General features: G+C 42.8%; 1 protein-coding gene across 1 annotated transcript in view; it reads left to right on the forward strand.

The window, feature by feature from the left end:
- LOC144718004 (gamma-aminobutyric acid receptor subunit pi-like) overlaps nucleotides 1-22540 on the forward strand; it is a 41553-nt gene that overhangs the window by 16462 nt on the left and 2551 nt on the right. Inside the window, exons 5-8 of the mRNA XM_078593862.1 lie at nucleotides 8703-8785; nucleotides 10457-10594; nucleotides 15480-15632; nucleotides 20218-20411. Coding sequence (XP_078449988.1) covers nucleotides 8703-8785; nucleotides 10457-10594; nucleotides 15480-15632; nucleotides 20218-20411 — 568 coding nt within the window. The remainder of the gene's footprint in view (nucleotides 1-8702; nucleotides 8786-10456; nucleotides 10595-15479; nucleotides 15633-20217; nucleotides 20412-22540) is intronic.

Genomic DNA, 22540 nt, shown 5'->3' on the forward strand with positions numbered 1-22540 from the left:
TGCGATTCGCAGATAGCCAAAATCGCCGTTAGCAAGTTCGTTAATAACGAGGGAATACTGGACTACCATTAATAGTCAGGATGGGCCATAATACCCTCTCGAGGGGCTCTGTAGAGATCACTCAAGGTGGAGTTCAGTCCACGTGCCATGAGGGCCCATGTGGTTCCATCTGCTCGTCCCTCATGCTCTGTCCAAATCCCCCCTCCCACTCTCTACCCTCCATGGTCAGAGAAGTGGGGTTGGGAAGAAATCATTTGAAATCTGTTTTTTTCACATTATATCAGGATAAATTTAGCTGTTATAAGATCAAATCTATGGGTGACATAACAAAATAATTTGTCCGTCCTGGTTCCACATTGACCCTATGATGTCATGGCTTGTTTCCGAGGTGGGCCCGGGAAAAAGGCTGTAAGCTCAGGATGAGAATGGTGTCCGGATGTTGGGTTGGACACAGTGCGACTGCCATATAACGCGGTTCTTGGAGGGCAAGCCCGTTTCGTGTCAGCATGTAATGATGTGTCAAGGCATTGATTCAAATTAACTTGTACACTCATGATGCACACATTGAATTTTGTGTATGAGAATGGATTATTGACCCATTTATGTATTTCGTATGTAAAGTATATGTTTATATTACATTTAGGCACCTCTAATTAGCACGGTTGGCTACAGACGGTGTATAGCTGTTGAAAACAACCCAATACAAATGATAACACGAATAATGACAAATGAGAAGGTAAAAAAGAGACAAAAATAATTCTTTGATCTTCCCAAAATTCTATAAAATAAACTCCGCACAGGTGAATCGTTACCGAATCAGAATATGTATTTATACTGCAGGAGGAATCCGATGAGATATCAAGCTCTTTTTCACAGCTGTCCAATATCTAGTTTCAAGAAAAAGCCATCGTGCTGCCTAATGGTTGTGAATCCAGTACGTGCCCGCACCTTGGCGCTGCCTCTAGTGCCCCATGAAGCACATCAAACGACCTGGCGCAGACTCATCACTCCCTTTGACAAGAAAACTGCAAAATTTTGGCCAATGGACCTTCTTCAGTGAGCTCTTATATTTATGTGCGATGAAGAAGGGTCATTGCCCAAAACCTCATCTATGATATACTCTTCCTCTTAAGGCAGTATTATAGACGGATGAGCTCTTGTTAATTGTGCTTCTGCACAACTGCCAATGCAGTATCAACGAAGAATCTGTTCATCCTTAAATCTTGACTTAAAGCTTTCGTGACTGCAGGAATTCATATTCTTTGGGTTTTTCGGTAAAACCACGTAGATAGAAAAATAAAAATCATAAAAATAACCACTATCATGACGTTTCGATCGCAACACAAGCAATCGTCATCAGGTGAGAGCTGCTGAAGCAGGAACAAATATATGGCGGGTGCGCTGCTAAGGCAGGGAGTTATTAAGGTTTGAGATGGGTGTTGCCCAAGGGTCAGTGGGCGGGGGCTAGAGATGAAATTTGCATGTAAATGTCAGGAGAAATCTTGATAAACGAAGCTGTGTGGGTGGCCATTGTATTGTGAGAGATTAGCATGTCAATGGAAGAAATTTGCTTGTAAATATAAGCTAGAGAGAGCTCGGAAAGGAACATTGCCACATGGAGGTGGAAAATAATGGCAAGCCACCGTTTACTAACATAGCTAACGGTGGCTGTGTTAGTGAATGTAACTCAGAGAGCCGAAAATAACTGCTAACATAGGTAGGTAGGAAGGGAACAACACAGCCAGTTATGACCTAAACTGGTTAATAATGTCCTTCCAATGATTGCTGAGTTTGTACCCATCTTCTCGGTTGAAATTGTGCCTGTGTTTATATATGTGGATGGCTTCATGGACGAATCTTTGCTGATAGCCAGTGGGTTTGCAGAGTACCTTTGTCTTGGCAAAATCAATTTCGTGTGTGCCCACAGCGTTAAAATAATTATCAGCCATGGCTGAGATATTGGTCCTACCGTGTTTCAGATTTGCCTTATGTTCAAGAACACGGTCCAAGACATGTCGCTTAGTTTCCCCAATGTAACTACTGCCGCAGACACAGCTTAGTTTGTAGACACCGGGCTATTGCATGTCAGGGATCACATCCTTCACAGATGGAATCAAATTACGAATTTTATGTACTGTGTTGTTTGCTCATGATTTTGGAATTTTTTTTGGTGACCCCTGCTATATATGGCAAGGTGATGGTTTTGATTGGGTCTTCAGATGGTTCTTTCCCAACGGTTGGGGCTACAGCTTTTCGGATTGTGTAGTCTGAATATCCATTCTTCTTGAGGGCTTAGTGTACGTGCTCCAGTTCACTGGCTAGGTGGTGATGGTTGGAAATACAACGAGCTCTATGGTATAGAGTTTTTGTTCATCCTTTACAACGAAGATAGATCCCATATATAGCCTCAACAGACTGTTGGGGCAAGTGCTGTTAGCGAGCATCTATGAAGGCCGGTCATCCTTTACACAGTCCCCACCACATGCCACTTCTCTATATTTCCTTAACAGCCGTTTTCATGTCATTACACACACTAATTCTTGTTACCTGCTGACTCATGCATTAGCACGGTTGGCTACATACAGTGCAAAATAAGTTCAACATACATACATCCCATCACCCTCTGTCAAATTCGTGTCTGTGAACATCTGCAACACATTTCTGACATGCTTCTCTCACATCTCCCGTATTCTCTCACCCTTTCAATACCAAAGACAAAGATCCCCCGTATAGCCTCAGCAGACTGTTGGGGCAAGCGAGCACCTATTAAGGCCAGCACGGCACACGAACGGCGTGAGGCCAGCACCACGCCCGGCCGCCTTTGTATCCCCAGTAGCAATGTGTACACATCGCACCAGGTACTCATTTGAGGCTGAGTCGACCTAGGGGATGCCCGGGACCAGTTCTGATAATCGTCACTTGTATTGGCCGTGTGTGGGAATAGAATTCGGGTCACCGCGTTTCGGAGCGCAGAGCGCTAACTGCTATGCCAACCGCTCCCACACTTTCAATACCTCCCATAGTGCCACCACCAATGTACAAATGCAAGTCGTTGAGAACATGAAAGCAGTTGAGGTGTATCGCATATTCTAATTATATAACAACGTTACTAAATCAAGCCTCAAGCCTCCGTCTCATGACTTTTCCCGTTAGGGTCCTAAGCGGGATGTCTGACTGATTCGTAATTCCCTGTTTCATCCATCGGCCATCGTCCCTTCTCCCAAGAGGGCGCACCGCTGCCCGAATCGATGTGTGGCCAAATTGTTGGGAATGAAGCGAGCAGTTGTGGCCGGTGGCTCAATTTGGGGGAGAGGGGAGGAGGAGGGGGGGCATTGATACCAACTATCCCTGGGTGCCAAAATGTCTGAGCTATGTCTCCGTGTCTAACGATACGTCCTGGACGAGTCGAGCTGCTCTCCTGAACAATTACTATCACGTGATGTCTCTTACTTGGGATTTTCTGATTCATGTAGTTCTCTTCCTGTCTCGAAGTTATAATTCGATGTATGAAGCTCTCGGTGGTGCCTTGAACGTGGCTTTTCATTATCGACTTGTATGAGGGAATATGATCATGCTCAAAAATCCATGAAGTGAAACTGCAGCCTCCTTACTTTAAGCACCACGCTGCTCCAAAAGCATTTCCATATATTGCCTCACCAGTAAAGTAGGCGAGGTATAATTTTAACTCCAATATATAATACGAGCTTCGTTAAGTTGGAGATAAAGTAAACTCGAAATTCAACTTTTACTTAAATTAAGATAAAACAAATTGCAACTTGCGATTTATGATCATTCCAAAGCATAAATTGCATGTGTAGTGGGTTACAATCTGCCTGCCTGGTGAGTAATTATTTCACTGAAGAAAATATTATAAATTTGATTTTCAATAAGGATAAGGTTGTATTCATGTCCACACTCATAATGCAACTACCTTCCTATCCACTTAGTTCTAACACCACACATTTGTACAATACCATGTCGTTCATTAATTGTAACAAATACGTGTTATTATACATCAAAATAAAATCATATTCTTGGCTTGATGTGGCTTAAGATCAAAAGTTGAAATTCGTAATTTTCATCAGCCATGTTCTATCCCGCACCTCAGATTAGCACTGTTGGCTACGTACGGCACGAAGTTCAACATGCATACATACAGTTCATGGAGGATCATGCTATGACAGTGGTCGAAGGGTGGCTTCCTTATCCCCTCCTCTAACGCACGTTGTACAAGTGCCCCAGGACTCCATGTTTGACGTTTGTGTGGGTGTGTCAGTGTTTGTTCAGACCTGATACTTGGCACCTCATCTAACAGCTGTCTGATACAAAGCTCAACGTTCCTCACATGCAACCAATTGGCCATTGACATGGGATGCGTTATTCATAATTCATCGGTTGCCATCAATGCCCAATGCTATGAATATACAATTTTATATATATATAAGCATACAGCAAAATAGATTATCTCCATTTTTCGCCTATTTTTTGATGTTCACGTGAAGTGTCAAACACGCATGAAATCAAGTTTCATTGTCATACTTTAAAGGAATATAGTTTATTTAAATAATACTTACTATCTCCTCACATAGACATTAGATTCCATGGTTTCCTTTATTTAAAGCCAGATGAGAGCCCAATGAGTAAAGTTAAGCCTTTCAATTTAGTTTAAGCTCGTTTGTTTGTGTGTATTGTCTGTACTGCATTGTTTTTCCACATTATATTAGGTCTGCATTCCTTCCTTTATTGAGTGATAATTTTACTATTATCTCAAATACCTCTTTATTCTGCCACCTAAATAAATACTGCATCCGAGGTGTGGTATAAAAAAAATAAAATGCACTTATAAGATAAGAATATTGATGAGAAGTTTAATGGGAAGGAATGGGGTTTTAAACATAAAGCAAATGCAATGTTAATAAGAAGGCAATTGATAATGGGCACAATATTTCACGGCCTAAATTACCAAGATGTGAAGGCATGGAGCCAAGCTCAGTGTCACTCGAAAATCCATGGGGAAAGACTGTCTCTTGAAAGTTGGTGGAGATTGAATGCTGTCAGTGTGCAGCGGGAAGGCTCTCTGGACAGTGAGGGTAGCCATGGAGACATGACGCCTGGCAGTGACCTTCCTGGTCCAAGTTAGAGAGAGAGCAGAAGTTGTGAGCCATGCTGTAAAGAGTTTTACCATGTCCTGTAGTGCAGCACGTGACAGGGACGAAGAAATATACAGTGGACGATTAAGAGTAGAAAGGCGATGGCATGCGGCAGACGACCTTATAGCCGACATTGCTGGTGATGGTGGGAAGCAAGTGGAGGGAGCGGAGGGCAGCTACTGGGCACGTGTGAAAAAAGAGCTTCATAGCTCATAGAATTCCTCCGGTCCAAATAAAGATTCTGATTCTGAGGCGAGGGAATCTTGCCGAGCATGGCAGGCGCCAAGGATGATGCAGGTGAGATGGTTTTTGCAACCGTTGGAGTTTCTCAAGGTTACCTGATGAAGATTGGAAAGGATGGCGTTGCAATAGTCGGGGCAAGACCCAACGAAGCTGAAGGCGAGGAAGTTGGTGATTTCTGTGGAGATGAGTGTGGACGTAATTTATGGAGGGCCCTGAGGTGGCAGTCGCAAGATCTGATGATGTGGTTGGTGTGGCCGTTGAAGGGGAAGGTGGAGTCAAGAGTGATGTTGAGGAACTTGACGTTAGTAAGAAAAATGGAGAGTAGAGCCACCAATTAGCATGCTAGAATGGAACATGGGTGTGGTCTTCTTCGTCGTGTCTCCTGTCCAACCTATATAGTCTTTGCCCAATAATCTGCACAGGCCACCGCTTCTGGTGTTGGCATTGCCAAATCTTGAGGAGTGTATTGTGGTGCTGCAAGGCATATCAGGAGATGATCCATGGTTTGCTTCTCCTGACAAGTGCATTGGTCGGTTGCGCAGAAGTCCAAGGATTTAATGAGAGAGTTGCATTTGCCGAAACCCACTCTCAGTCTGTTTAGGCTCCGCCATGTGAGCCATTTGGAATTGGAGCCAGATGCGAGCTCCTCACTGGGGCTGATTCCTCGCCGGCTCCATTCAGCAGTTTTGCCACTCGATTTTTCCCATTCTTATTGCCAGAGGGAAGTTATAGCAGATTCCGGTGATGTGGTCAGTGGTACAGTGGAGCACAATAAGCTGTTTTTCGATGACAGACGATGGTGTGCTGGCTGATGGCCATGTAGCAGATGACGGACGTCCCCACTCTATGACTTGCCGGTCGTGGTCACCTGCTACCCTTCTCCTGATGTTATGGGGTGTGGTGAGACACTGTCTGGTGCCAATCAGGATAACTTCAGATTGATGTATTTAAGGAGAGATTTTTGGACCTAGAACCACCGCTGCAAGGTGACGGTGAGCTCCAAGAGCCTCTCGAGTCCAGAGGCATTGGTGGAATCAACAGAACTGCAGGGTTAGGGTGTCATTTGTGCAAGAATGGTATTCGACACCAAAGCTCTCAACGAGGTGGGCAATAGAAGGCGTGTGAGCTGCAAACAGCAGGGGGCTGTTGACAGAACCCTGAGGGACTTTGCAGAAGAGACTTGTTTCTGTGGATGAAGACTTCCCCCACTCTGACCAAGAAACTACTGTCTGAGAGGTAGGATGTCATCCATTTTAGGGCTGGGCCACTGATACCAAAGTCAGATTCCAGGGGGGCAATGAAGAGAGAATGGTCAACGGTGTAGAAGGCTTCAGAGATGACAAGGCCAATGTGTGCAACGACTGAACCGGAGTGCACAATGGAAAAATGTTATCCATTGTCAGTGCATTCTGAGTGGACTAGGTCTGAGGGAAGGCTGACAGGAAGGAGCAAGAGTTTGGAGAGGAGGTAGTGTAGGCCTTGAGCTAGTTGAGGGTAAAGCATTCCAGGAGCTTGGAGAGGGTGGAGAGGTTGGCTTGTTATGGGTTATTAGCTTGCCGGGTCATTAGGTTTGAGGCCTGGTTGCTTGAGCAGTGGGGTGACTTGACCACTTTTAGAGCAAGATGGGAAAATGCCCGACTGCAAAAAAGACATTGGTAGTATTGGAGATAATTATGAAGAGTTCTGTAGCACACTTCGCGCAGGGAACAGGGGAGGGTGTCCAGAGGAGATGACTTGATGCGATGTGCATGGATTAGGATGAAGACATTTTTTGGGAAGTGCAAATGAAAAGAAGGGCAGGGATGTAGTCGGAGTTGGGGTTGCAGGTTGGGGGGGGCATAAGAGGGGTGTGAGTGAAGTTTTAGGGATGCATTGATGGTTTCGGTGATGGTGGAACGTTTATTGGTGAAGTGTGTGCTGAAGGAGGTTGTGAGCTTCAATAATGCTTGTGGGCTGTTGTTACTGGGGGTCAAGCTGCTGCTGCCGCGATAGAAGAGGTCTTTGAGGGCTTTCCAAAGGTCGCAAGGGTTTCCTGAGGCAGTTTGGATGCGACCTTCGATGTAGGAGGTGCGTGATGTAAGAATGAACTTTTTGTATCTTGCAAGCCGCTCTGTGTGGGGGACATCATGGTTGAAAAAAAGTTACGATGTTTAGTATTGGCGCTAATTCCCGAGCCAGTGCTGCAAATTCCACATTCCTATGCCATGGGATATCCTTTTCATAAGACAATTACTTCCCACAAAGTGGCACTCATTTCTTGACTCTGAAAATATTAAGAAGGATTCGACCCTATTTGCTGGCCTAAAACTCTAACCACTGTACTACCTGGTGAAATATACACGTAATTTTACCAACAATGGTTACTTTATACCCCTCCTCTTCCTGAACATATCTTTGGTGGTTTCATAAATTGTGTTCTCTGCCCTCTAACCTTCGCTCGCATTTTCAATGCACTGTCCATGGATGTACCACAGTCGTTATCGCTGGCATATGCTGGCTGTGACGTGGGAAATGCATAACGGGTGATTGATGATTGTTTAAAGTGCTGACATCCATTGAATAATTTTGCTCCTCTGTGCATTCGTATCTGTTGCTTAGACCTAATCTTAATTGATCTACTTGCTCATCTTTAAGTTGTATGTGAATCATCTTGTTTTGCCTGTAATGTGCTTCTCACTCTTTTTTGACGACGTCAAAGTGCCAATTGCATTGCACTATCCTGCGAGTTGTAGAACCTTGAACCCACCATAGGAATGAGGTATTTTCACGATTGGCTCACGACTACCAATTGATATAAGCACGGCCCAATATACGATGGAGCATAGGAACACTCACATTTTTTCTTTAATTACATAACGTCCATTATGTGTGTATTCTCTTTTTGCTGCCTGTGTGTGTATAGCTCTGACCCAGTGGTGAAAATTCCACATCTCATACTTATTGACAGATGGCAATACATTCATGGCTGCCTACGATAACATTATGAGAACACACATGAGAGCACAATTAAAATTCAGAATGCCGGAGGGCTGCTACAGTTGATGATTGTGAAGTCAAATTCTGGTCCAGGCTTCACCATTACTTCAATGGGTTTGATAGCATTATCGCTATTGTGTGGGAAGTGAACAATGGTCGACCTTTGTAGTGATTGATCCTGTTATGGACATGCCGAGTTTCCACTACTGGCTAAGAGCAGCCACTGGAAATAAGTATACACCCCATGGTGTATTTGAGCAGTAACACACAGACATTTTGAACTAAACTACGCGTATTCGATGTGAAGCACTATCACGCATTCTTTGTCAACAGAATCACCACCACAGTGGCCTGCAACATGGATCTTACCAAGTATCCCATGGACAAGCAGACCTGCACCCTGCAACTGGAGAGCTGTGAGTTGTTGCATGAAAGAGTTCAGAGCTTTTTTTTATGTCCAGGCTTATTCACATTCAGAGGGCCCAGTCAGTGGTGCAACATTTGCGCTGGTGGCAACGAATTGAACGGGGGACCCAAACGTGCCGCGTCACTGTCCGCTCTCGCCTCACATATCCACGTGATTAAGGCCCCCCCCCGCCCCGAGGCGTCTTTGGTGTCTGTCACCTGATCAGTGTCAGGTGCACACCGCACTCATCACAGCCACCCGACTGCACAACTTGACATTGCTGTCCCCTCCCGAGTGCCAACAATCTGCCCACCACCCGTTTGAGACAATTGGATTCGTTTCCGACGCCTCCAGCTGTCACTGCCAACCCCCCCAAGCAGCCAACTGCAAGCAGTCGCTGCCCCCCGCCTCCCACGTATTCACAGCCTGGCACCTGGGGTTCCTGCGGACCTTGTGGACCCTCTGCGGTGCAACTGCACCGCCTGCACACTCAGTATAGCTACGACGCTGATGACTCACCACAAACAGGTTGAATTAAACTGGAACGTTCGATTCGTTGTCTTTGTCCTGACAGAACATCCAATTCCTCACACTCTGAAAATATTAACAGCCCTGGAGTTCTGTATATAATTCTACAATCACCGATGACTCCTGTACTGTACTTCAGTGAGACTTACCTTATCTCCATTAAATATAAAAAATGTACCCAAATCCTTATACTGATTGATGCTGTAAAAATATCACAAGCCCACTCCTTTTCAACGTTCCCAGTATATTGAAGACTGTTTTCTGACAAACGCAAGCATGCTCGAACGCCACTTCACCAAATTGTCCAAATCTTCGTCTCATGGTTTTCGGTAACACAAGCATGCTATTCTTAACAATTAACCTGTTATTCATTCCAGAGGTCACTGACTAAAACAGCAAATGTGTAGAGAGTAAATACAGTCCATATGGGAAACACGAAAATGATACACAATATGACCCCATCCAAATATGAGTGTATCACCAGCTGCGAAAAACTGTCATGTAATTAACATTGGTAGGTTAAAGGTTTAAATATAATGTACAGCCCTTTGTTAGTTCACCTAATGTATGAAGGCCTCATGCCATATTAGTTGTTTGACCATAAGGTGCTTACACTGCTCAGTGTGGGTTGGCCCAGAGTAGGGGTGCGTGGTTATTCATCCACGACTGGCATTTGTAAATCCACTGGCTGCAGAATAGAGACCTCCCTCACCACGACATTTTTGAACATGAGTTTTGTTAGACCATACTTCACCGTACTGGTCACTGAAGTACGGTTTAGCTGTCACTCGCAAACTAATGGTGGTGGTCAGCAATCAAACTCAGGTGGCCAGGTTCAGAGTACCAACACTCCACCCCACTTTCATTCGGCAAATAAATAAAGACAAATGAATTACAGCGGGGGTAGTTTACGCAGTTTAAGGCTTTGAGGTGTAATTCCGATTGAAAGTCACCTGAGATGGCTGTAAATGAGTGTGACATTAAAGATCTCGGCTGTATCACTTGTGTTGTTGAGCGAACCACCGTCTTAATATGGGGCAGCTGAAAGGTAATTTTGAGACATGCTCATACATCTGACGGTGAATGATGATGATGATGACGACGACGACGATGATGACGATGCTGATCTCTGATGAGTGTGTGGTATTGTTAGGGGGATACAATACGAACGATCTGGTGTTCTACTGGACACGCGGAAACGACTCTGTGCGGGGACTCGACACACTCAAACTTGCCCAGTACACGGTGGAAGGGTACTACACCTCTGTTTCTGAGGCCGTCTATGAAACCGGTGAGAAATATATTTGTCTACGTAAATGCTTTGTTTTGTTTTTGAAGGTTCCGTGGCAGTGGTGCATCAGCACAAATGAAAACTATTGATGACGATTCAGGCAATGGCCCTTTTTTATAGAACTTGGGGAAGGGGCATTTCCACAAACATCATCGACTATATATATTTATTCCTTTTTAGGCATTGCTATTTGATGAATGCGTTGAGTTTTTGTTCCAAGAAAAAATATGCAAACTGAGAAACCTGTTTTTCAGAGTAGATAAGGGACACAATGGAATGTTGTAATTTATGAAATTGGTGAATTCTACATATATACTTCTTGACAGTCTAAAGCCACATGAATTAATGTTTGGTAATTTATTTTTGGATTTTTCCCAAATTTAATTCCAAGGTTGCTGCCAGCGTTGTATCATGGAATGTGTAAGAGAATACCCTACAAGAGGAATTATTTTTGAACTGCTTCAAATATACCTTAATGTGACTTAAAACATTTTTTACACAAAAGAGTGTGCACTACTTAACATGCCATCCTGCTGATACAAGTTCATTGCTTGGCACTGAAACGGCTGTTTTGTGTTTGTTAACAAACTTGGAATTTATCCAAATTAAGTAAAAACCCATATTTAATACATTAATTCTGTCACCCGGCCGATACATTAGTTTACTCCACTTGAAAACCTGGTTTAAGCCCGAGTTACTGCTCAGAATCAACCCAGGGTCTAAGTGATGCCATCTCTATGTTCTGACTGCTGTGCCAGCAGGTCATCTCCATGTTTGGCCATATTTCCCAACAGGCAGTTTAAACTATGGTGCAGGTTTCTTAAATTCCCCCACCACTGTCTTCCCAGCAGTATAAATGAGTAAACCGCAGTTTGTCGATCATCAGGTCGAGTGTGGTGTGGTTATTCCCCCCTTTTGCAAGACATTTGACCAGCGTGGAGTAGGTCTAAATACCCACTCTCTTTAGAGCTCCCCCAAAATAGAGGGCCTTTAGCCAGCAGTGGTGAGCAAGTAATTGCAGAAATGCACATTTACATAAACAATAGTTGTGAATAACAATTGCATGCATTTGGCCTTTGGCCAATTAATATCCAAATGAAATTTAGATACATATTTGGTTCATAAAAAAAACAAATGAAAGATCAATATTCATTGACATGTGCCCCAACCAGTACAACTTGATTCAGTGAACACACCTGCTCATATTGAAAAAATTAGCAGTTATAAATAATAGCTGAATATAGAATACATACAATTTGACTATTAAGTGAAACTGGAATATTTCTGTTTCACTGAATAATTACGGTAATTAAAGTGTCAAGGATAAAACAAAGAAACGCCTTTGTAATGACACGCCAAGAGAAGAATATAACTCCATCAACCATGAGTTAGTATACCTGCAGGGACTTATAGCATCACCTGCTGGTAGCAGAAAGGGACTGACTTTTCAGCCTTACAAAATATACTGACCATAGTCACAACACAAGACCTCCTCAGTCACAACACCTCCTCAGAGGTGACAACCACCGATCTCTTTTATAACAGCTCACAGAGCTTGCATGTCTGTAAAGTTGAGTCTTGTCATACATTTGAGCACTGTTTTCAATTTACAAGCAGTGATTTTGTTTGGAAAGCAATCCCTTGGTGATACAAATGTGAATTAAAACCTACACCTGTTGCAGCCCAAGGTATGCATCATGTTCTGTATAGCGGATTGTCACCTGTCCTGGTTTTAACAGGACTTGATGAGGTAGTTGTCTTTCTGGGACATTAGAAATCCAGGTTTGTGTCAGTTGTGCAACAAATCACCCATCAAGACAACACATTTCTATGTCGTTCTTCCCTATTTCGGAATTGTGAGATAATATTATCATGGTATGCCCCAGTTTTTAAATTGTTACCTCTGCATATTCATTATAGAGTTGTGAGATGTAGTGAAAAATGACGTTTCAAACATTCAGTTATATACATAGTCCAACAGCATCGTTGGGTGCAGTGGCACACACTTGAAATCTAATAACCTGTAGGAGGGGTTATGCAATTGTAGTGGGTTCCACGGAGGCACACACTTGGTCTGGGAGGCAACACGTTTATTATACGGCCCCAACCGGGCTACTATCAAAGGCAACACTGTTAACTACCCCCAACAGAGTAACTACTAGATAAGACCCCGATCGAAGACCGAAGCGACGTGGCTCGAGGGGATGATTCTAGAAGACAGCCCAGATCGCTCTCGGGACTCGGCTTTTATCCTCCTCAGCATGGCCCCGGCCACGCCTCCTTCTGGATCTTACTAGAAGCCCGAGGACCCTATGCCAAGCGTCCCATTACCTCTTCTGTCCGGTCACGTGCCGTCTCGGGTTCACCCAGACTGTTACATCCTTAACCGACCTCTCTCTGTGACCAGAACAATGCCCCCTAGGGTTCCCTTCCATGCTATCCACACTCTTGTTCCAGAGAGAGGCTTTGACACGCACAGTTCCACTCTACTCTCAGTGGCTGGCGCTACACCACAGTGACTCACTATACGTCACTACACAATCATGCTAAGATTACGTGCACAATATATACCTGAATGACAATAATGCATCTTCGAAAGGCAGTACAGCATGTCGTTTTTTTCCGATGCAAGTTTGAGCGTTTTTCTCTCTTATGTATGAGCTTTTTTTGGACACTTCTAAAAAATTTCTTGAAAAGAATTGGCCAAACATACCAAGTGGGTCCCTACTGAAAATGTGTCATGAGGTTGAGTAATGTTTTCCTGGACAAATATAGAATTACAGCACTTTATATAATTGGTTGCTGTGGAAGTCGAGTTTTGCGGTGGTCCTCAACAATTATATCTTACACGGTATTGCTCATACCTTTTGATGTTGTTTTGAGCAACACAGGTAATTGAAATATATTGATCTATACAATACAGTACTTTGAAAAAAAATGGCGATTTTTTTACATCAAAGGAATACTGAAATGTGCTGTGTCTCACTTGCCAATAATAGCTTGCCATGCTGTTGCAATGGATTATTTCCAGGATGCTTGATTTTAATTTTTGGTGTCAGAGGTTACCTTGATGCAGGGATTAATTTCTCATGGAATATTTTCAGTGGCTCCCTACTTGGGTGGGGGTGGGGGGCAGATGGGAAAATATTTTTTGAAGTTCATCCCTGGAATTCTCTGGCCGAAAAAAACACTGCCTTTATGTAATATGTAATAATAGGGTGCCGCAGTGTAAAGATGTTAACTACCTCGCCTGATATACAGGAGGTCGTGAGTTCGATCTCGACCCTGACGCCTGTATATTTGGAGTTTGCATGTTCTCTCCGTGGTCGTGTGGATTTTTCTCCTGGTCCTCCTGTTTTTCACTGCACATTTCGAAACATGCGTTTAGAGTATTTGGCTGTTATACATTTCCACATAAGCCACTTCATTGGGCTATATAGCTCAGTGGGCCTTACTTGGTAAAATAATATAGTGATAATAGTAGTAGAAAATGTGTTGTCGAATACCAACTGCAGTGTAAAGTAAATCTTGACTTAAGACCCAAAGAAGGTGTAAAGTAACTTTTGTAGAAATATGGTAACAAAATTATAAATAGTAGCGACACGTAAGCAGGAAGGTAGTCCGTGGACTTCAATATAAAACAATCAACCTCAGAAATGTGTCTCACTGTCAACGAACATGGGGGCTCTTTAGGCATGGATTGAAGCTGTAAGTGTCAAAGCTGTGGCCCTTGAGATCACGCGTGTCTGTTCACATTTATCGCTCTATTCACCAGGGGGTTTCCATGGGAATAAAGTCGTAAATCCTGAATTCACAATGCCATCAAAACCCATAGAATGGGAATTTCCGAAGGGATTCAAACCCCCTTTGTTGAGAGTTTGAATTACAGGATCGCCTGAGCCTGGACAATGCAATCGCAGAAGTACAGTAGAATATGAAATTTTGATATGCATTCACAATGTAAAAATGTTCAAACACAAATGGATGATGCTTTGTTAAAAATGTGATTTGAGGAAACATCAATCAATTTTCTATGTTATCATTATTTATGAAATATGTAACATGAGTAAAGATCGGTAATTTCCGCCCTAATTGCACAGATTAATAACAACTGCTATAAATTACGAAAAAAGTTCACTACAATAATCTAGTTGTCCCTTTAAATCACAATAGAAAGTGTCGGCTAGATCAATGAACATGGGATGTTAAAACACCTTCATGCACAGCCCAGAGTTGGGCTCCAGCATTGTATTGATGGTTAGATGACAGTCATATTCCAAACGAAGTGCACAGGTGAGGTAAAAATAAAACCCCTTACCCCTGCTCCTTTCGCCCATTTCCCCATTGTCTTCCCCTTGCACTCACGCACTTAACTTTTTGCCCCACCTTTAATAAACATGGGGTGGCAAAAACAATTAAACAAACAAATAAGTCAACACTCTGGAGTGACTGGTAAAATTCCACCTTCTGATGGCGAGGGCCTGTCTATCCACGTTTACTTTGTTGTCATCACTGTGCATTCGTGATGGACTGCACTCACAAGAATGTGTGATAACAACAAGGGTTCAGACTTACACATTGTGACCGCTGTTGATTGGCTGAACCAGAATTGAAATGTACACCTCGGATATGCTTCCTCGGAGGTACAAAAAAAAAGAACCCCGGGACATATCATGAGAAGAATATGTCACGATGTCAGCAGAAGGAAGATTTACAAGCAAATTAATTATCTTGTATGGTATATTATTATCTGAATTTTTTTTTATGTTCTGGGAAGACTAACCAATTTTCCAGGACATCTACCTCAATAAGAACATGATTTTGAGAATCAAGCAGCCGAGAAAAAGTGATAACTGCACGGTCCTTTATTATGACTCTGCGGCAGGCCAGTACCCGAAGCTGGTGTTTCACTTCAAACTGCGGCGTAACATCTTGTATTTCATCCTGGAGACGTACATTCCGTCCGTGCTGCTCGTTGTGCTGTCCTGGGTGTCCTTCTGGATCAGCCAGTCTTCCGTCCCTGCCAGGATCTGTATCGGTGAGTTCTGCAGATCTTTTGTTTTTTTTGTTTAAATTGTTTTCATAAATCACATCTCGATTGTGCTGTCACTATCTGTAACAGAGATACACGTTTTTGTTTTGTACAGAACTATCTGCACAGCAGAACATATCCAGAATAATTCCTGAAGTGAACTTGCAGGTTTTCTCCCCCCTAATCCTGGCAAAGTTGATCTTATATACAATTTACAATGTTTTTTTTTTTAAGTTGTGCAGTTGATTGATGATGCTTTCATTCTGTGCTTCTCTGCCATAAATATGCAAGTTGCATCTTCAGCTTTGAACTGGGCCAAATTAAATGTGAAGGCAGAATTCATGCGATGCCTTCTTGTGCAATAATATTCCCTCTTAATAATTTAAACAACGTTGGCATTGAATGTAAGCACTTTTGCAAACACACCGATGCACACATATGTATCATACATATTTATGCCTTCAATACACGTGGCTAAAATGCACACAATCGTTACTGATGTATGCTAAAAAAAATGCAGTTAATCATGAAGCACTGCGTTTTTATTGCATGTGATTAAACTCGCTGCTTTGCAAAAAAACATTATAAGTTGAACAATAAATAACTTCACTTCTTTTTGGCTCTCAGCGTAATTCCAACCATGCATCTTTTTATTTTTATTTTGTGCACTTTTTTGGCGCGGGACAGATGGATTAGAGAACATACTCGGGTTAATGACGCCACTCGAACTACATATATTAAGAAACGAAAGTGGTCTTGGGCAGGACACTCGTCTCCAGAAGTGATGATTGCCTATGGTTAAAAATAATAATGGGAGTCTCGGCCAAGGAAAGGAATGCATCATAGAGGATGTCCACCGAGAGGAGATTGAGCAGCGAATCTGCGTGCGTGCAGGTGCTCGGTGAATTATTCCATCGCAGGATTCGTGAGATGAGGTTGCGGATTGGGCCGTCATCCAGCAGTAGATTGGCCATGGCCGATGATGATGGTGATGGTGATAAATGCACGTGTAAAAAAATATGGAATAGCACTGCAGACTAATTGGTTGATCGTGTTTAAATTATTTACACATGACATATCACCTTCTGGGTACCACAGTGCCAGTAGGGGGCAGTACAGCAAGTAGTTTTCTGATGTAAGTGCATCGAAACGTTTTATTTTGTATTTATGCATAAAGAGGTGGGTTGGAACTTTTCTGGAAATATCAACTTGATAATGAAAAGTAACATACCAATGACCCCAATGAAGATACGTATAAAAAAGATCTACCACCTGTCATGACTTGGTTTTGAAATACGGTCATGGTTGTAAAATACGGAACAAAAACTGAAAAGTGCCCAAAGAAGTTTGGAGAGATGCGTGCTTAGAATTGCATTGAGAAGCCAAAAAGAGAATTGCGTGCATTCGATAGGATATACAGGTTAATGACATCATTCTTCTTTTGTATGGCAAATTACATCATTCAAACTGCCAAGAGAAAGTAAGTGGGCTTGAGCAGGACACATCGCTAGAAAGGATGGTAAAGCATAATCATGGATTGAAGTGGCAACCAACGAATGGGACGCAGCTGAGAGGACGACGAGATGGAGCGCTGATATCAGTTCATTTGCAGGTAATGGTCGATTATTGGATTATTAGATTGTATGCTTATGAAAGGTGGCTGCAGCTTGAGAAGGGTTTCATCTGGCAGTGGATTGATCACATGCAAACACCCAGGCAGGACCATCTGAAAAAATAAGTCTTGCGAATCAATTACCTCAATACTGCCCCCGGTGTATCATATTTTCTGAATCTCTCTATATGCAATTAGTTTATAATTGTTAGAACCATATGGACGAGCACATGGCAGTTATACGGTGTGACGGGCGTAAGGAGCAATATCGATTTTGTTTTAATCGCATAGTAAACTCCCGGATTTAAGAGCTCTGTGCAGTGCACACACACTCAGGATGATAATCCTGTTTTGCTCCATTGCATTCAACTTGGCTACCCATTTTGACAACACAAAAAACCTGCTGAGCATAGGATACATTGTATTGCTAGTAACTCATAATAGCTGATTAGCAAACAGCACAAAAGTCACGGAAAAACGTGATTGTGTATGAAACATTATATTTACAGTGTACATATAAAAAAAACTTCCAATTATTTATTCAGGAAAGCTTCACTGAGTCTCAATACACTTTTTTTCAGTGGGATATATTTGGCCAATTCACTGAAAGAGCCTTTCACTTCATGTGGGAGGAAACCAGAGAAAACCCACCCTGTATACGAGGGGTGATATTCATCATTTCAATATTCCGGCCATTTCGCAGCCCTGTTGCTTCAATACCTGGCAAGCCCTGGTGACTATCCATTCACATACTAACTAGGCTAAAGTCTGTTTGGCTTCTGAGATCTTAACTGATTGGGTGCATTGAGAGTGATTTGGTTTTATGTCTTTGATATGCATTCACAATGTAAAAATGTTCAAACACAAATGGATGATGCTTTGTTAAACATGTGATTTGAGGAAACATCAATCAATTTTCTATGTTATCATTATTTATGAAATATTTAACATGAGTAAAGATCGGTAATTTCCGCCCTGATTGTACAGATTAATAATAACTGCTATAAATTGTACGAAAAAAAGTTCACTACAATAATCTATTTGTCCCTTTAAATCACACAATAAAAAATGTCGGCCAGATCAATGAACATGGGATGTTAAAAACACCTTCATGCACAGCCCAGAGTTGGGCTCCAGTATTGTATTGATGGTTGCAAATGAAGGTCAAATTTGGAAAATGTATAACGGAAAAACAAAACGACCTTTTTTAATCGCATTATAAACTATGTAATATTATCGGCACCACATTTCACGTGTTATATATTGTAGTTCTAAACATAATTCTGAAATCATTTAATTGTTTTCGTGGTGCATTCCATCACGGTGAGGATGTAAATGAATGACACATTGGTCTGTGTGCCGAGAGACCTTGTATAAAATTTATATCTCTTAATATTCGTGGCAGCGTTATCTAGCAAGTGCATAATATTCTTAACTTATACAATATCCCAAATTCTCATTGCAAAAAGGGTCTTGCGATTATGTGGAATTGTAAAGTACCCAAAGGAGTCAAATACTAAATGATCTTGGCCACTTGCATATGATAATGCTAAAAAACCTAACCCGCAAATGTTATTTGTGTTGGTGTTAACTCATCCAAGGCCTGATGAATAGCCAGTAGAGTTGCGAGTTCAAATGATGTTCGTAGAATGTACGCACCTTTTCATTGATTCAATCAGATCAGTACCGCTATGTGGGATGTGAAAGGTGGTCACCTTACGGATTGACCAGCTTCCACCATTGGAACGTGGAACTTTCACCACTAGTTCAGTGCCATGAGCAGAAATCAGTACTTCCCAAGGCTAGTATGAGAATAAAAACAGAATAGCCCATGTATGTATGGTTAAATTGAACATACAAATACTACTACTACCTATAAACCTCAGGCATGACAACAACAACATTTTAAATATATACAGTGTCTAAATTAAGCCACGTGTGAAGATGCTTTACAACAAAAAATACATTTCAATCGAAGCTATGTTGGGAATGGGGGGAGGGAGCAAACCATGAGAGAGAGACTAAACTAAACTATATTTTATTTTACCAGGTAAGCACCACTGAGCTGTATAGCTATTTTTCAGACCCAACCTGGCCACACACGATCGCTTAACGAAGTGCCTTATCATGTGAAAATTTATAGCAACCAAATATTCTAATCGCATGTTGATTCTAAATGTGGAGGGAAAACCCGGACGACCCGGAGAAAAATCTACACGACCATGGGGAGAACATGCACACTCCAAATATACGGGCATCGTCAGGGTCGGAATCTAACTCACGACCTCCTGTATACTAGGCGAGGTAGTTGACATCTCGCCATCGAGAGGAGAGGGCAACACCGGCAGCACAGCTCAGTTTGAAGCAACTGGTACCCAGCACCAACGAGCCCCAGACACTCCACATGGGCTCCATGACCAAAGGAGTCCCAGGGAATCCACGGTTTGTCACACATGTATATGCCCTGCATCGAGTGTTCATCACATGGTGATCAAATCCAATTTATGTGATTTCATAGTGCAAAGCTGGAATATGCCAAATATATGTAACGCTATTTGTCCACTATTGGTGACTGGGCTGAGGCCATCAACTCGCCTGCACATGAGGTTAGGTCACATGTGGCTCTAACCCAGATTTGAATCTAAAATCTCAGCGGTGTCAGCTTATTACTCTGAGATGGCCATAATTGCACTCGTCCACCCTGTTTAACCGAGTGTGTGCTTTTTAGCTGCCTTCATTACACATGTGACCCCAGTATGAATTTACATATTGGTGTAATGTAGTGTAAAAACATCGTTTGACTTTCCACATGGCCATACTCACAAATGCAGAAATGTAGTGCACAACACCTGTGCATGCCTTTTGTTTTTAGTCTGGAAAATGGCCTTCTCACATTCCATTCCACACACTGTGGAGAAAGTAGTGCCAATATTCTTTGGGTCTTTCGGTAACCTCTCTTTCTCCTCGGCACGAATGCAGGCGTCACCACAGTGCTCACCATGACCACGCTAATGATGGGCGCGCGCACCTCCCTGCCCAACGCCAACTGCTTCATCAAGGCCATCGACGTCTACCTGGGCATCTGCTTCAGCTTTATTTTCGGCGCGCTCGTGGAGTACGCCGTGGCGCACTTCCACACGCTCGAGCAGGGACACATCCACGACATCCAACGGGTAAAGCCGGGCCTCGTTCGAATTTCGCGAACAATGAGAAAAGCCCCATCGCAAACAGTAACGACGAGTGCGCGGGCCCGGGGGGAAATAAAGAGAAACGCAAATCGGATTTAATAATATGTAGGCTTTTGCGACAAATATTATTCATAATATAGGTTTTTGGATTAGATCGCGTAAGTATAAATATGTCGTAACCCTCCACCACCCGACACAGCCAATTAGTAAGGGATTTGTTACGTAAACAAAACGCCAATTAGTGACGAATTCAGCCCATCGGTGTGTTCGAGAGTAAATCCACAACATTTACAATTTGAGTACCGTGACGTTTAGCTGGTAATTACATCCAGCATCATCGGGCGATTTGCCTTGCCTGGCAAATCGCCCAATGATTCACGCCACCAGCTCAAAAGAACTGCCAGTTTTGTCACTTGGAGTTGGTTGTGCAATTGACAGAAATGGCCACACATTAAGTTATTTTGAGCCGGCTGTCTAAATAAGGCTGACAGTTTTTTTATGTGCAACGTGCATCTTTGGGTAGCAGCTCATCCCACACTCGCCACAACCCCACCGTTCACAGGCCTCCAAGTATATTTGGTAATGTTTGCAACTTGTTTACAGTGACCCACAGGCGTGGTTGCTATTTGTTACTCTGCTAGATCCTTGGTTTTTCAGGCCGCTGGGTTATGACCTTTTCCTTCACTGATATCTCCTTGCAGTGGTCTTTCCACTTCTCTCTGTCTGTCGCTGCGGCTTTCGTCAGAGAGGATGAAGAGGAGTCGGTTTTTGTTCCAGATTCCCAGAGCTGAGAATTGTCACATTCTTTGTTAAAAGTCAAAGTTGGCCATTGTTCATCTCGGATAGTATAACCTGAATGGGTGTTGGAAATTACAACATTCCCACGGAAGGGACCCATCAGAAAGCAGCAGCTAATGGATGCTGAGGTAATCAAAATATGATTTGGGGTCAACTGCAGGCAATTTAAATGTAGAAGCAATGTCAGCAGTTTAGCATGGGGCACAATCCCCCCCCCCCCCCCAAGTCTAAGTGCAAGCGATAACCCAGCAGTGTGGTAGGGGGCAGTGTGTATCTTGTATGTGCTGCCGTTTTAAACCCAAGCCTTGTCTATTCTGCAAACAGTACATATCCCATGACCATGGGCTTAGATTGCAACCCCCTTCATCCAGCGGTAGTATATAGCTCCACGACCCTCCAAGATTATGTGTATTTAAATCGGTGAATAGAAATGCTGGTGGACAGTCTCTTCCCTTTTCATACGATTCCAAAGCGCGTGTTATATGTGTGAAATGCAGCGATTAGATCCGGGAAGTACAAGAAAGCGTACGCTACCACCCAAAGCTGTAACAAGCTGTGACACATATAAAACACTGCAAGTCTGCCCTACGTGCTCTGCCGTGTAAGAAATCCTGGCTAAGCCTTTGCCTACGGCATTCTTGACAGAGCTGTGGTGATAGCCTCAGTGTTCAAGCTAAACTGCCAGCACAGGCTACTAAAATCTTTTTCCTAAGCAAGTTTGGACCGCATCAATAGCTCTTTAAATATTAAGCTTCCCTCTTCTCCAGCTGCTTATCTCCACAAAGGGGAAATGTGCTTTTCATTGCTGGCATACATTAACACTGCATGATATCTCTGCTGCTGAAATTGTGCGTGTGTGCAAGTAATAGCATTATTAATAGCGGTATTTTTAAACGATGAATGTGGTAGACATTGGGTGTGGATTATATTTCCTACATCGAGCTGATAAAGGTGTTGCTCCAGAGGGGATTTTGCCTCCTCTTGCTGGATAAATATAATGCAGTGTGTAAGTCACATGATGTTTGGGGATGAGCATTAGTTGATTTTTTAAATTCTATTTGCTTGTCGTCTAACCAACGATGCTCGTACATTTGGTACCGGTGATTGTAATCTAGTTAAAAAATTCTACACAATGTGAGATTGAATTGCTGTCAATTGAATGCACTTGCGTTTTGTTGAGTCCATCGGTCAGAGGCTACAATGGACTACTATCGGTAACTTACAGAAGTACCATGGTACATGCCACCTGCTGGTGGAAGCTATAAACTCTCCAAATGGACAAAGTGCAGCCATGAGATTGCAATGTAACCCGTAAA

Source organism: Lampetra planeri, chromosome 4 (genome assembly GCF_965212315.1).
Source record: "Lampetra planeri chromosome 4, kcLamPlan1.2.h2, whole genome shotgun sequence".
NCBI lineage: Eukaryota > Metazoa > Chordata > Hyperoartia > Petromyzontiformes > Petromyzontidae > Lampetra > Lampetra planeri.